Source organism: Neoarius graeffei, chromosome 28, assembly GCF_027579695.1.
Source record: "Neoarius graeffei isolate fNeoGra1 chromosome 28, fNeoGra1.pri, whole genome shotgun sequence".
NCBI classification, from domain to species: domain Eukaryota; kingdom Metazoa; phylum Chordata; class Actinopteri; order Siluriformes; family Ariidae; genus Neoarius; species Neoarius graeffei.
In genome coordinates, this window is record NC_083596.1 from 47,315,520 (window position 1) to 47,328,569 (window position 13,050).

Genomic DNA, 13,050 nt, shown 5'->3' on the forward strand with positions numbered 1-13,050 from the left:
CAGGGTCGCAGGGGGCAAGCTGGAGCCTATCCCAGTTGACCATGGGCGAGAGGCAGGGTACACCCTGGACAAGTCACTAGCTCATCGCAGGGCTGACACACACAAACAACCATTCACACTCATGGTCAATTTAGAGCCACCAATTAACCTGTGGGAGGAAACCCACGCAGACACGGGAAGGCCCTCGTCAGCCGCTGGGTTCAAACCCAGAACCTTCTTGCTGTGAGGCGACAGTGCTAACCACTACACCACCAGAGCCTAAGGTGAACGAGTGAAATCAGATGTGGCTCCTGCTTGGTTGCAGTGAAAGCCTGCAGCCACACTGGCCCTTGATTGAAGACCCCTGTTTGAGAACCACTGCTCTAGAGTGCTCCTAGTGATTACAGAGTTACATTGGATACTGTAATTGCTGTAACATTTGCCGCCACCACCAGATGTCGCCATCGAGTCAGTGCGAGTTTGTTTGATTTAACCCGCAAACCACATAAAAAGAAATTAAACGCCTTTGCTGTTTGCTCACTGCAGTAGATGTTATTAAAATAGCAGTTTGGGCTACACCGTGAGAACCGCACTCTATCAAAGAAAAACCGTGTCATCAGATGGTCGAGAAATGATCCAGGTGGTAGAACGTGATGGAAAGTTATGCATAGAAGACACAACGAAATCCTGCTTCCATCCACAGCACCTGTCCCCCTTCCCCATCCTTTCCTCCGCCCCCACCATCCTCCAGCCCCCTCCCTGTCCTCTGCGCGCGGGGCGGAGCGGCTCAAAAAAAAAAAACCCTCGTTATTATCTTGAGCATATATTTCCTTTAAGAAGATGGCGGCGAGTCAGGGAGGAGCGGCAGCCGCGGCGGTCCTGCAGGGCCATCACTATCCAGCCGGACCGCACTGGAGCGCGAGCGGCGCGCCGCCTCAACCCCAGCCGCCGCACACCGCGCGCAGCCTGGACCGCGCGCTCGAGGACGCCGCCAGCTCTGGGGTGCTGAACATCAGCGGGAGGAAACTGCGTGATTACCCAGGACTCAATTATGATCTCACGGACACCACGCATGCAGGTGGGTACGGTCCACGGTCCTGCTCCTTAGAACCGATCAAACTGTGCATATATGATTTTTTTATTATTTTTTTTAAATCCAGTTTCCCCTTGTTAGCATGCTAGCATGCGTGGCACAATAGCATTATGGAAACCTATTAACATTTTCAGCGCGGCTAATACAGTTAATCTTAGACCCTATTAAAGAGAGAAAGGGGAATGGAGGAAAAAAAAACCCTGGTGAAGTATTGCAGGCCCAGTGAGCTTCAGCTATTCTGGGTTAAACGGAAGAGTCCTCGCGCGTGTTTATTTGTGTCGCTTCCGAAATGGATACAAAACGTAACATGAATGAAACATTGAAGCGCGTGCGTCTGGGGAGGGGGAATGCGCGTTGGTCGAGTGCAATCACATCCCATCACATTTCCGCCCGTCCACACTGACGATCGATCACTTTTAATGCGGTTTAATGGGTTGAAATGCAACACTGATCCCCGCGTGCTTTCTAACGGAAGACAAAAGATGCTGCTGCCTCTCCTCTCCTCTCCTCTCCTCTCCTCTCGACCAGCATCCAGCGGGCCATCAGCGCCTTCTCCTCCACCAGCATCTCCACCCCCTCCATTTTTAAACCGTGCACAGATGCATCACACACAAGCCGCACGTTCTGAGCAATCAAAGCCTTGTTTTGTCTTTTAAGCTGTCGCGTGACCCTAATCCGGGTTAATAGACCGGTCAATTTCAAAGATCTTTTAACTTCACATCTGCATAACAAACGATTTATTATAGAAAAAAAAACCAGATAGGATGAAGGGATGTTGGTGGTTTTGTTTTTTAAATCATTATTTCATCTGTGTTAGAATCATACTGACTAACTGAAATCATGAAGATGCAGTTTATCACAACATTGGTGACCATTGCAGTAGTATTATTATCATCAGCGTGGTGTAGTGATTAGCACTGTTGCCTCACAACAAGAAGGTTCTGGGTTCAAACCTCACGGCTGACCTTTCTGTATGGAGTCTGCATGTTCTCCCCGTGTCTGCGTGGGCACTGTCGCCTCACAGCAAGAAGGTTCTGGGTTCGAGCCCAGCAGCCGACGAGGGCCTTTCTGTGTGGAGTTTGCATGTGTCTGCGTGGGTTTCCTCCACAGTCCCAAGACATGCGGTTAGGTTAATATGGGACGGCCTTGAGCGAGGCGCCTAACTCCCAACTGCTCCCCGGGCGCTATGGTTGCTCACTGCTTTGAGTATGTGTGTGTGCTCATTGCTCATGTGTGTGTTCACTGCTGCAGATGGGTTAAATGCAGAGAGGAAATTTCACAAGTGTGTGATGAATGAAGTTGTGCTTTCTTTCTGCTCTGTCTGTGTGGGTTTCCTCTGCTTTCCTCCCACAGTTCAAAAGACATGCAGGTTTGGTAAAATACCCAGACACTGGGGTTGCACAAGCTGGTGCATACTTGGTGCCAGGCCCAAGCCTGGATAGATTGGGGAGAGTTGTCAGGAAGGGCCTCCGGTGTAAAACCTACACCAAATCAAATAACGGGAGCAGCCGAAAGGTGATCCGGTTAAGTGTATGATTATTTGCATTTCTGTGTTATGCTGCAGTGGGGCTGTACGATATAACAGTTACATATTTTGAGTCTCATGCACAGTGTCATTATAAATGGCTAACTGGGCGGGGCTTATATAGCTCCAGAGAATTTATTTTGTCACATTTATGAATATAGTCATCAGATTTAATTATCTTGTCTAGTACTACTAGCTTTGTATTCCTGCTTGTGCGTCTTCCAGATTTAGTCTTGGCAGCACTAAGTTGTGTGTGGTTGTTGTTTTTAAAACCATCTCCCCCTTTATCACAGTGCTGTTGAATTCTAAATTCTGATTGGTCAGAAGGTGTTGATTACTCTTCTATAACAGCAGCTCTAGCAGTAGTGCCACGTGCAGATCAGTGTATATTAATGCACACGTTCTAATAGGTTATTGTCATGTTGGTTAGTAAGCTTGGCTTACTATAGAAACAATTTAGTACAGTATATTGTTTAACAAAGAACAGCGTATAATCCTCAATGTGCAGAAGTTGTCTGTAAAGAGATTGATTTATAGAAGGAGTCTCCAGTGTCAGTGCTTTGTAACAGTAAATGTTTTTTTTAAAAATTCTGTTAACTTTAAGAGAGGGAGGGGGGAAAAGAGGTTGGTGAATGAATGGGAAGCCTTGACCTAAAGGTTGGAGAAGCAGCTTTGGGACCAAAAGGTTGCCAGTTTGATTCCCTGGAACAGCAGGAGTGGGTGCTGTGCCCTTGAGCAAGGCACTGAACCCCTCAACTGCTCCCCAGGCTGCTCTGGGTATGTCGTATGTCACTCTGGATAAGAGCATCTGCAAAATGCCTGTAATGTAATGCATGAATGACTGTTTATAGCTGCTGTAACATAAATGATAAAAAGGAACTTGTTTTGTAATGATAAATGGATAAAAACGCAAGTTTTTTTTAAATTAATAAAAAGGTTGACATTATAGTATAAGAGGTACAGTATAAACCAGTTTGGGATTATAGGACAATGATCATTTTAGGGTTGGTAAGAGGAACTGTGCCTCATATCAGGCTCTGTCACACCAGCACATTGTTGATTATCGTGTTATATCCGCACACCCGCAAGTGTTTATTTCTTACAGCTCATCAAAGTTTTAGGTTGGAACTCCATGCTGTTCAGGGTTAGGCCTCGGATCAAGTCATAGTTGCACTAATGGACGAGTCAGTACCGAGAAAAACATAATGAGGATGTCTGGCAGCTGTGTGCGTTAGTGGAAATGATGATAAATGTCTCAGTAGACCAGACTACCAAAAGAGGAAGTGATTTCATGACTGAGAAGCAGACTGATGCTGACTCAACAGCATATTTCTCTGCGCACACACATGCACATAATACAAAGGTATTGGTTTAGGTTAAAATAATGTGAAGTGGACTTTCTCATTGTCATTTCTTTCATGTACATGTTACTGCAAGCGTTTGTGTACCAGAGCATTTCAGACTTGGTGTAGTTAGACAGTGTGTGTGTGTCCCAGTGACCTACTTGGTACTCCTGGCTGGTGGGAGACAGTGTTTGGTCAACAGTTAACACTGATTAGTGAATAAACGCTCATATAATTGACTTCACTGTGTCACTAAACAGCTGCTCTCCATCTCCAGGTTATTAGTGAAACTGTTCGAGCATCTAAAAAGACGTGTGACTTAAAGGTCATAGGCAACAGTTTTAATTTTATGCACATTTGAAACTTTATATGTTTAAAAAACCCTCTGTAATTTTCTTCTTGTGCCAAGAAGTATTGTTAATAAGTAATAATTAAAATAAGTTAGCGCGGATCGTGGCGAATTTCTGTCGGCTATTTTCATGACCACTCGGCGCGTGACGTCATTTTAAGCCAAACAAACCACTTGAGTTGAGTCCACTTCCGTTTACTTTGCTTGCTGTTCGGCTTGAGTGCAGACGTGTGTTCAGGAATTTCCAAAGAAAATCCATGCCTTATTGTTGTGCAGTGAATTATAACAATGGCACCGTTCAAGAAGTTTTTACCTTTTTTCCAAGAGAGGAGAAGAGGCGGAGAGAGTGCATTGTTTTTTTCCGGAAAAGGAGAAGAGGCGGAGCGAGAGGATTGGCTTTTTCTGAAAAAGAAGAGGCGGAGCGAGAGGGTTGGCTTTTTCCAAAAGAGGAGATGAGGTAGAGTGGGAGGGTTGGCTTTTTCCGAAAAAGGAGAAGAGGCGGAACAAGTGGGTTGGGGCTTTTTCCGAAAGAGAAGACGAGGCAGAGAAGGGGTGTTCACACGGCAACTTTTACTCCGGTGTAGCACCGGGGCTGCCCCGGTAGAGCGTTCACACGGTACAAAGTTATACCGGTGTATCCCCTGAAAGCTGCTTAAACCGGTGCAAATCTAACCCTGCTCAGGAGGTGGTTTAAGAAATTTACTCCGGAGTAAATGCTAGTTTGCGGGGCAGGACCGATATAAAATGGGACGTCTGAACACTACAGGGGTAGACTCGCTACGCGTGAGGAGAGTTGATTACATACGGGCATTGCATAATTTGCATCCTGGTATTTTGCGCTTCCAAAATGGCGAATATCAACAACAACAGAACTGCGTGTCTTCCAGTGTTGCCAGATTGGGCGGTTTTAAGTGCATTTTGGCGGATTTGAACATGTATTTTGGGCTGGAAAACGTCAGCAGTATTTGGCAACACTGGTGTCTTCATACACGTTGTTTTCCCGGCGCTTGGTGATGCCATGACAACCGGGAAAAGGAAGTACATTTTCACGCATGCACATACTTCATTTCCGCATTATTACTATCGTATAGCACGGTCGCAAAAACTGCTGTGTGAACGCAAGTGGGGATGCACCGGTCCTAACACGCTTCTCTCTAGCAAGCAGGTTTGTGACGTGTGAACGCTCCACAAAATTTACACTGGTGTAAGATATATCGCAAGAAAATACATCGGTGCAGCATCGATGCAAATATGTGCCGTGTGAACACCCCTAGAGAGTAGATGGTGCGCATGAAGCCAGAGGTTTTTTTTTTTTTTTTTTCCGGAAGAGGTGGAGAGTGGATTGTGTGCGTGAAACAAAATCAAGCTGTCAAAGAAGAAATGGACCAGCAACGCTCAAGCAAAAAGGAGAAGATTGGAGGTAAACATTTCTTACTTTTGCTTGCAATTGACAAGTCAAGAATCCTGAGGGATCCTGTACAATCATTGTGAAAATGAGACAAAGGGATATTTCCTCACTCAGATTAGGCTATAAATAGTATAATGCCGCGGATGGCAGGCTAATGTGGCCTACCGGCGCACTGTCCAGTAATCGTTACCTATATCCACTAAGGAGGGCGGTTTAATTATTCTTCAAAAGGGCTCTTATTTAGTATTATGACGAAAGTAGGAATTTATCATAATTACCAGGATAAATCGTTTGGGCGTGAGTCTTGTTGAGGTCCGGGGTCACCGCGATCAGTCGGCCGAGTCACTGTCCGATTCTGAGGCCGCACGGTCAAACCAGTGAGCCACATTCACTGATTGCTTTGCAACGGCCATAGGTTCATACATGTATGGTTTCACCTCTTGATATTTAAAGGTGTCATTCCACAACAAACCATTTAATACTTGCTCTTTTTGAAATACCATAGGTCACTCTGAGTTGCATATGCATGCTGCATGTGAAAATGTTCTTCTACCCCCATTCCCTGTATTAGCCTATGAAAGAAAATAGACGGAAAAATGAGCGAATCAGAAAAAGCCCTATGAACTTGCGTCACTTTTGAAAATTAGTAGTCATGGCCTCGCCCATAACCCACTGGAGGGAGCGTCACAGTGCTGTTAGCCAATCAGAAGCGATATGTTTACATGTCATGAATATTCATGAGTAAGAGCTGAAATCCTGTCGTTCTCTCCCCACCCACTCCTCCACCAAACTAGAACAGCCTGAAACAAGAGAACCACAGCATTTTTATTTTTTTTTTTCACCAAAACCGGCTCACAGGGCATTCATTCATACTAGAGACCACCGCACAATAAATGAAAAAACGATGCAATGACGCCTTTAATTTGGAGAGTTCCTACTTCAAAATCGCTTTCAGACATTTTACACAACCTCTCGCGACCAAAGTCTGTACATGTGTGCTCGGTTCGCAAGTAAACACAGAGCTGCTCCCAGTCTGTTTGGCTTGAATGACATCACGACGACGGCCCCCTGGCGGTGAAAGTGCACATAAGCGAGATGTAAATAAACCTTTTGGAAATTGCGCAAAACGGTATATTTTAACTGTTTTATTCAATTTTAGGGTGCAAATTAGACACACTAGGAAGATTTGAATTCGCTTTTTGGGTCATTCTTCTAGACCAGGCATGCCCAAAGTCCAGCCCTGGGGCCAATTACGGCCTGTGTTCAAATTTCCACCGGCCCGCAGCCTCTGTGATTTTAAAATCAATAATAATATAAAATACACACGTACAAAAAAAAGCTATTTTATATTGCAGCAGACCTATGGCTGCACTCTCGCCATGTGAACCTTTCCAGCCCATTTCTAAAATGGCGACTGTAACTTAAAAAAAAAAAAGGAAGGTTGACAGCGAGGGCTGCCGCTTCCAGGACAAGTGGAAATTGGAGGGTTTTTTTTTTTTTTTTTTCACTGAAATATGAAACCGTGTCTGCCTAATTTGCCACGAGACTGTGGCTGTTTTCAAGGAATTCAATATCAAGAGGCACTACCAGACGAAACATGCTAACTACGACAAGCTAACTGGGAACGAACGCGGCGAAAAATTGAAGCAACTGGAAGCTGTTTTAACAGCACAGCAGTGCTTTTTCACAAGAGTCTGCGAGTCAAATGAAAATGCCACAAATGTCATTCTTGGTTATGAACCTTAACAAGAACCGTGTGAGGACAAGACTAAGTGACTCTCACCTGTGTGACATCTTGCACACCAAAACCACTGTCTTTGAGCTAGACCTAGCCTATTTACTGCAGTTTAGATCTCAGTTAGAGCCCTGTACTCCTGCGGGAGTCCTGCGGGACCCGCCGCAAAGCAGTGCGGCACGGGACAAATTTTGAAAGCTCATTGCGGGCACGGGCGGGACCGGGAGTGTACATATGCGCGCGGGAGTGCACATATGTGGCGGGAGCGGTGACAAGCTGCAGTCCCGCTAACTAAAAACGTGTTTGAAATAAAATTTATAAATTATTAATTTATGTCTATCATATATAATTTGTGCTGGATATTTTATTTGGCGTTAATAAAAACATTTTAAGATGCCTAAATTTGCAGAGAGAGTCAGATTGCCAGATTGAGTGAGGAATGGCATCTTAAATTTGCCAACGGGAAATCCTTTGATCACTCTAATGACTCGCAGTTCACACCCAGCTAGCAAGAGAACCATGAGTGAAGTGATTTACTGCTTGCATTAGTCTACAACTCTAATCAGAGAGACAGGTTACACAGTGACGGTAGGCTTGACTCAATGCTATCCCAGAAATCCTTCCTGTGATATGCAAATTTGGCTGTCCAATCAGAGGTGGCCAAATTTGCATATTACAGGAAGGATTTCTGGGATAGCATTGAGTCAAGCCTACTGTCGCTGTGTAACCGGTCTCTCTGATTAGAGTTGTAGACTAACTCAAGCAGTAAATCAATTCACTTCTCTTACTAGCTCTGCTTTGCAATAAAAAAAAAAAAAACACCATTGGTACAAAGCAAGCCCATTCACTTTTTTATGCTGATCAGAGAATTACAATGGTTTCTCATGTGATAAAAATGTGCGATTCGCGATTAAATATTTTAATTGCTTGACAGCACTTTATTATTATTAGAGACACTACATGCTGAATTCAGAAACAAGGTAAATAATAACGAACGTGAGCTGTAGATATTTATGCTCAAATCCACTCAAAGTAGGGGGCGGGGCACCATCACGCTGTGTCAAGACAAGAACTTTCCTGAGAAATAACGCGAACGTCTGCATCATGCAGGATTTGTGGGCGGGAGCGGGACAAAATATGGCGGGCGGGAGCGGGACTGAAAAGCATAATTCTTTGCAGGCAGGAGCGGGACTGCACAATGCGGGAGCGGGACTGAAAAATCCGACCCGCGCAGACCTCAAATCTCAGTATCACCCTTCACATTAGTGCAGGCAAGTTATTTGTTTAGTCTTCTGAGGTGAATAAATTTCTAAAATCTCAGTGAAAAAAAAAAAAAAAATATATATATATATATATATATATATATATATATATATATATATATATATATAAAATATAAAATAATTTTTTGTGATGATCAAAACCACAGTTTTAAATATGCACTGAATCTTTTCAATGCGTATAGAATTCCTTTTGTTTTTCAATTGACAATTAAACCGGGTGTCATGAACCCGACAAATTAAATATTAAATCCAAATTTGGTCCAGCAGCACGTTTTTCCATTTACGTATTTTTGGTCAGAGTCTAAAATTGAAATAATGAAAAACACGGCCTTTTTTTTTCGTTTTTGATATCCGATTCAAAATCAAAACATTTTCATTTTTTGATTCAGTTGAAAAACGAAAGAACGAGTGATGCACGGATTCATATGGCCCTTAATGTTTCTTACTTCTGAATAAGATACCACTTGGTGTTTATTTTCCTGTTCACATGTTTTGAATTTAGAAGTTTACAGTGAGCATTTAAAAGTGAATAATATGTAATGTTTCACATGAACCTAGATATGTTTAATCTTCCTGAAAGGTGCCCCCCCGTCAGACTTTCATTTTATGCAGTCTTCAAATGTGAAAGGCAGAGTGATTTTTGTTAAAAAAAAAAAAACTTGTTTAGATTTGTTCTATATGAAGAAATGAAAAGTACAGTGCCTTGAAAAAGTATTCATACCCCTGAACTTTTTCACATTTTTCCACCTTACAACCATGAACTTGAAAGGTTGTAAAGTGAAACAAATGATAAATGGTCTTCAAAATTTTAAACAAATCAAACTCTGAAAAATGTGGTGTGCATTAGTATTCAGCCCCCTGTACTCTGATGCCTCTAAATGCAATCCAGTGCAATCAATTGCCTTCAGAAGTCATCTAATTAGTTAATAGAGTCCTACTGTGTGTAATTTACTCTCAGCATAAATACACTTGTTCTGTGAAGGCCTCAGTGGTTTGTTAGAGAACACTGAAGAACAAACAGCATCATGAAGACCAAAGAACTCACCAGACAGATCAGGGATAAAGTTCTGGAGAAGTTTAAAGCAGGGTTAGGTTATAAAAAAAATATCCCAAGCTCTGAACATCTCAAGAAGCACTGTTCAATCCATCATTCAAAAATGGAAAAAGTATGGCACAACTGCGACCCTACCAAGACATGGCTGTCCACCTAAACTGACAGAGCGAGCAAGGAGAGCACTGGTCAGAGAAGCAGCCAAGAGGCCCATGATCACTCTGGAGGAGCTGCAGAAATCCACAGCTCCGGTGGGAGAATCTGTGCACAGAACAACTATAAGTCGTACACTCCACAAATCTGGCCTTTTTGGAAGAGTGGCAAGAAGAAAGCCATTGTTGAAAGACAGGCATAAGAAGCCATGTAGGGGACACGGCAAACATGTGGAAGAAGGTGCTTTGGTCAGATGAGACCAAAGTTGAACTTTTTGGCCTAAATGCAAAGCGCTATGTGTGGCAGAAAACTAACACTGCTCATCACCCTGCACACACCATCCCCACTGTGAAACATGGTGGTGGCAGCATCATGCTATGGGGATGCTTTTCTTCAGCAGGGACAGGGAAGCTGGTCTGAGTTGATGGGAAGATGGCTGGAGCTAAATACAGGGCAATCCTGGAAGAAAACCTGTTGGAGGCTGCAAAAGACTTGAGACTGGGAAGGAGATTCACCTTCCAGCAAGACACTGACCCTAAACACACAGCCAGAGCGACAATGGAATGGTTTAGATCAAAGAATATTCATGTGTTAGAATGGCCCACTCAAAGTCCAGACCTAAATCCCATTTGAGCATCTGTGGCAAGACTTGAAAATTGCTGTTTACAGACGCTGTCCATCCAATCTGGCTGAGCTTGAGCTATTTTGCAAAGAAGAATGGGCAAAAATTTCAGTGTCTAGATGTGCAAAGCTGGTAGAGACATACCACAAAAGACTTGCAGCTGTAATTGCAGCAAAAGGTGGCTCTACAAAGTATTGACGCAGGGGGACTGAATACTAATGCACATCACATTTTTCAGATTTTTATTTGTTTAAAATTTTGAAGACCATTTTATTATTTTCGTTTCACTTCACAATTATGTGCTACTGTGTTGGTCTATCACATATGAAATCTCAAACTTTTAAGTTCGTGGTTGTAAGGTGGAAAAATGTGAAAGTTCAAGGGGTATGAATACTTTTTTCAAGGCACTGTATGCCATTTGCAATAAAAATGTCATTAAATAGTTCATTTGCATTTAATGTTAATGGTTCAAAGAATGTCCGGCTGAATGGTTCACCCCCACACATTTTTCACCTCACCAAATCTGGCTCTCTTTGCAAAAAGTTTGGACACCCCTGTTCTAGACAATAAAGTTGATTCTATGTTTCACCTCCAACCGTTGCCTATGACCTTTTTAAATGAAGTGGCAAATCACTGTAAATGCCACTGTCTTAATCTACATGTCTATTTTCATTACAGTTGGAGTGCATTGCTCTGTAAAGTGGACACTTGTGAACCTAACTCACACACACACACACACACACACACACACACACACACACACACACACACACACACACACACTATTCTTAAGGGTTTAAACAGTTAAAATTTGTGCTAATCTTTTAAACATCAGTTTTTGAGGAAGTACCAAACACTGGCCCTCTCATGGTTTTAGGCAAAATTCTGCTCTTTTTTTTTTTTTTTAATAACAGCACCTCTGACAGTGGTTTATAGTCCAGGTTTCTATAGTAACAACTACACAAGGAGTTGTATGGTACACTGCACGTGAACTGATTAAAACGTGTGTAGAAGTGTTGAAACAGCCTTCAGAAGTGCTTGTGAGAGCACCTAAATACAACATAAACACTGTACCTAGCAATAGCAAGTGAAAGGCTTCCATTTCTTCTTCTGTGTGTTTCAAAGCAGTTCAACAGAATCACCCAGGGTTTAGCAGGAGACTCTAACATGCCAGTGGCTAAAAAAAAAACCCTACAAATATTATGTTCCCTCATCATCCATTCTGGGCTTTAGAAGATCATTCAGTCTGTAATTGGTTCATAAGTTTGTGTAATTAAAGTCGTGATGGGGAGCTGATAATTCTGAATTTGATTAGTTAATATTGTCATATTGGCAGTTATTGGAATAACGCTACACAAATGGTAGAAGTTAAATATTCTTCTGTTTTGTGACCAGCTGTTTGGTTTCTTATGGAACTTGCTGAATCTTGACTATTGTGACTTGGCTGGTCACTCTAATATTTCGAATTGTGTGTTCAGAATATTATTCTGTTGATTGTTTTGAGCAGAAGTCCTTTCAATGACTCAGGTTTAAAAAAAATAAAGTTTTGAGGAAGTGGCTATGACCTCAACAGGAACTGGCCATGTCTATTTATTCTGAGGGGATATTTCTAAGTTTTGTTTCTCTCACGACACTCTTGCTTAAACTGCTTCATCTTTTTCTCCAAACACCATTTTAGGCTAATCATGATCAGAATCCAGTATTCAGTTTCGTCCTGTGGAACTCCTTGTAAATGATCTGTGACTGCTTGCTAACTTTGCAATTTGGTAGCTCCATGCTAGCTACATATGCTGCCTGTCGGGCTGTGTTATGCTAACTAGCTAAATTGAGCCATAAGAACATCTGGTGTTAAACAAGTATATAACAGTTGGAACAGTATAAAAATATTAGTTGTGAAGCACTTTCTAATAACTTCTCAGGGTTTTTTTTTTCTTCTATTTGTTGGCGGCCTCTCCCCAAGCATCTGTGTTAGCCACATAATGTTGATTTTCTTAGTAGGATAATCCTTAGCATTCTGGCACAAGTTGTGTATCTGGGCTGTCGGTTTATCATTAAATTTGTTCTGTTATAATCTCATAAGAAATTGGAGACATTTTGCTTGTACAATATTCACAACATTTTTACTTGCTAAGAAATTTTTCTTGCTGTGTATTCCTATACTACACACACACACACACACACACACCTGCTACTTTAATAGGAACTTGTTGATTCTAAGATCCCTGTTCTTGGCTGCAGGAGTGGAACCCAAGGTGTTCTGCTGTTGCATGCTGAGATGCTTTTCTGCTCACCATGGTTAAGAGTGAGTTACTATATCCTTCCTGGTAGCTCAAACCAATTTGGCCATTTTCCTTTGACCTCTCTTATCAACAAGGCGTTTGTTTCCACCCACAGAATTGTCGCTCACTCACTGTTTTTTGTTTTTCACACCATTCTGTGTAAACTCAAGAGACTGCATGTGAAGACTTTTTTTTTTTTTTTTTTTTTTAAATTCTGGTTCAGCATGAGC

General features: G+C 42.4%; 1 protein-coding gene across 6 annotated transcripts in view; it reads left to right on the plus strand.

The window, feature by feature from the left end:
* The first annotated feature begins 819 nt into the window (after positions 1-819).
* Positions 820-13,050, plus strand: part of lrch2 (leucine-rich repeats and calponin homology (CH) domain containing 2) — a 170,656-nt gene continuing 158,425 nt past the window's right edge. For all 6 annotated transcript variants that reach the window (XM_060912500.1, XM_060912494.1, XM_060912495.1 and 3 more), the window contains exon 1: positions 820-1,057. In XM_060912500.1, coding sequence (XP_060768483.1) covers positions 820-1,057 — 238 coding nt within the window. The remainder of the gene's footprint in view (positions 1,058-13,050) is intronic.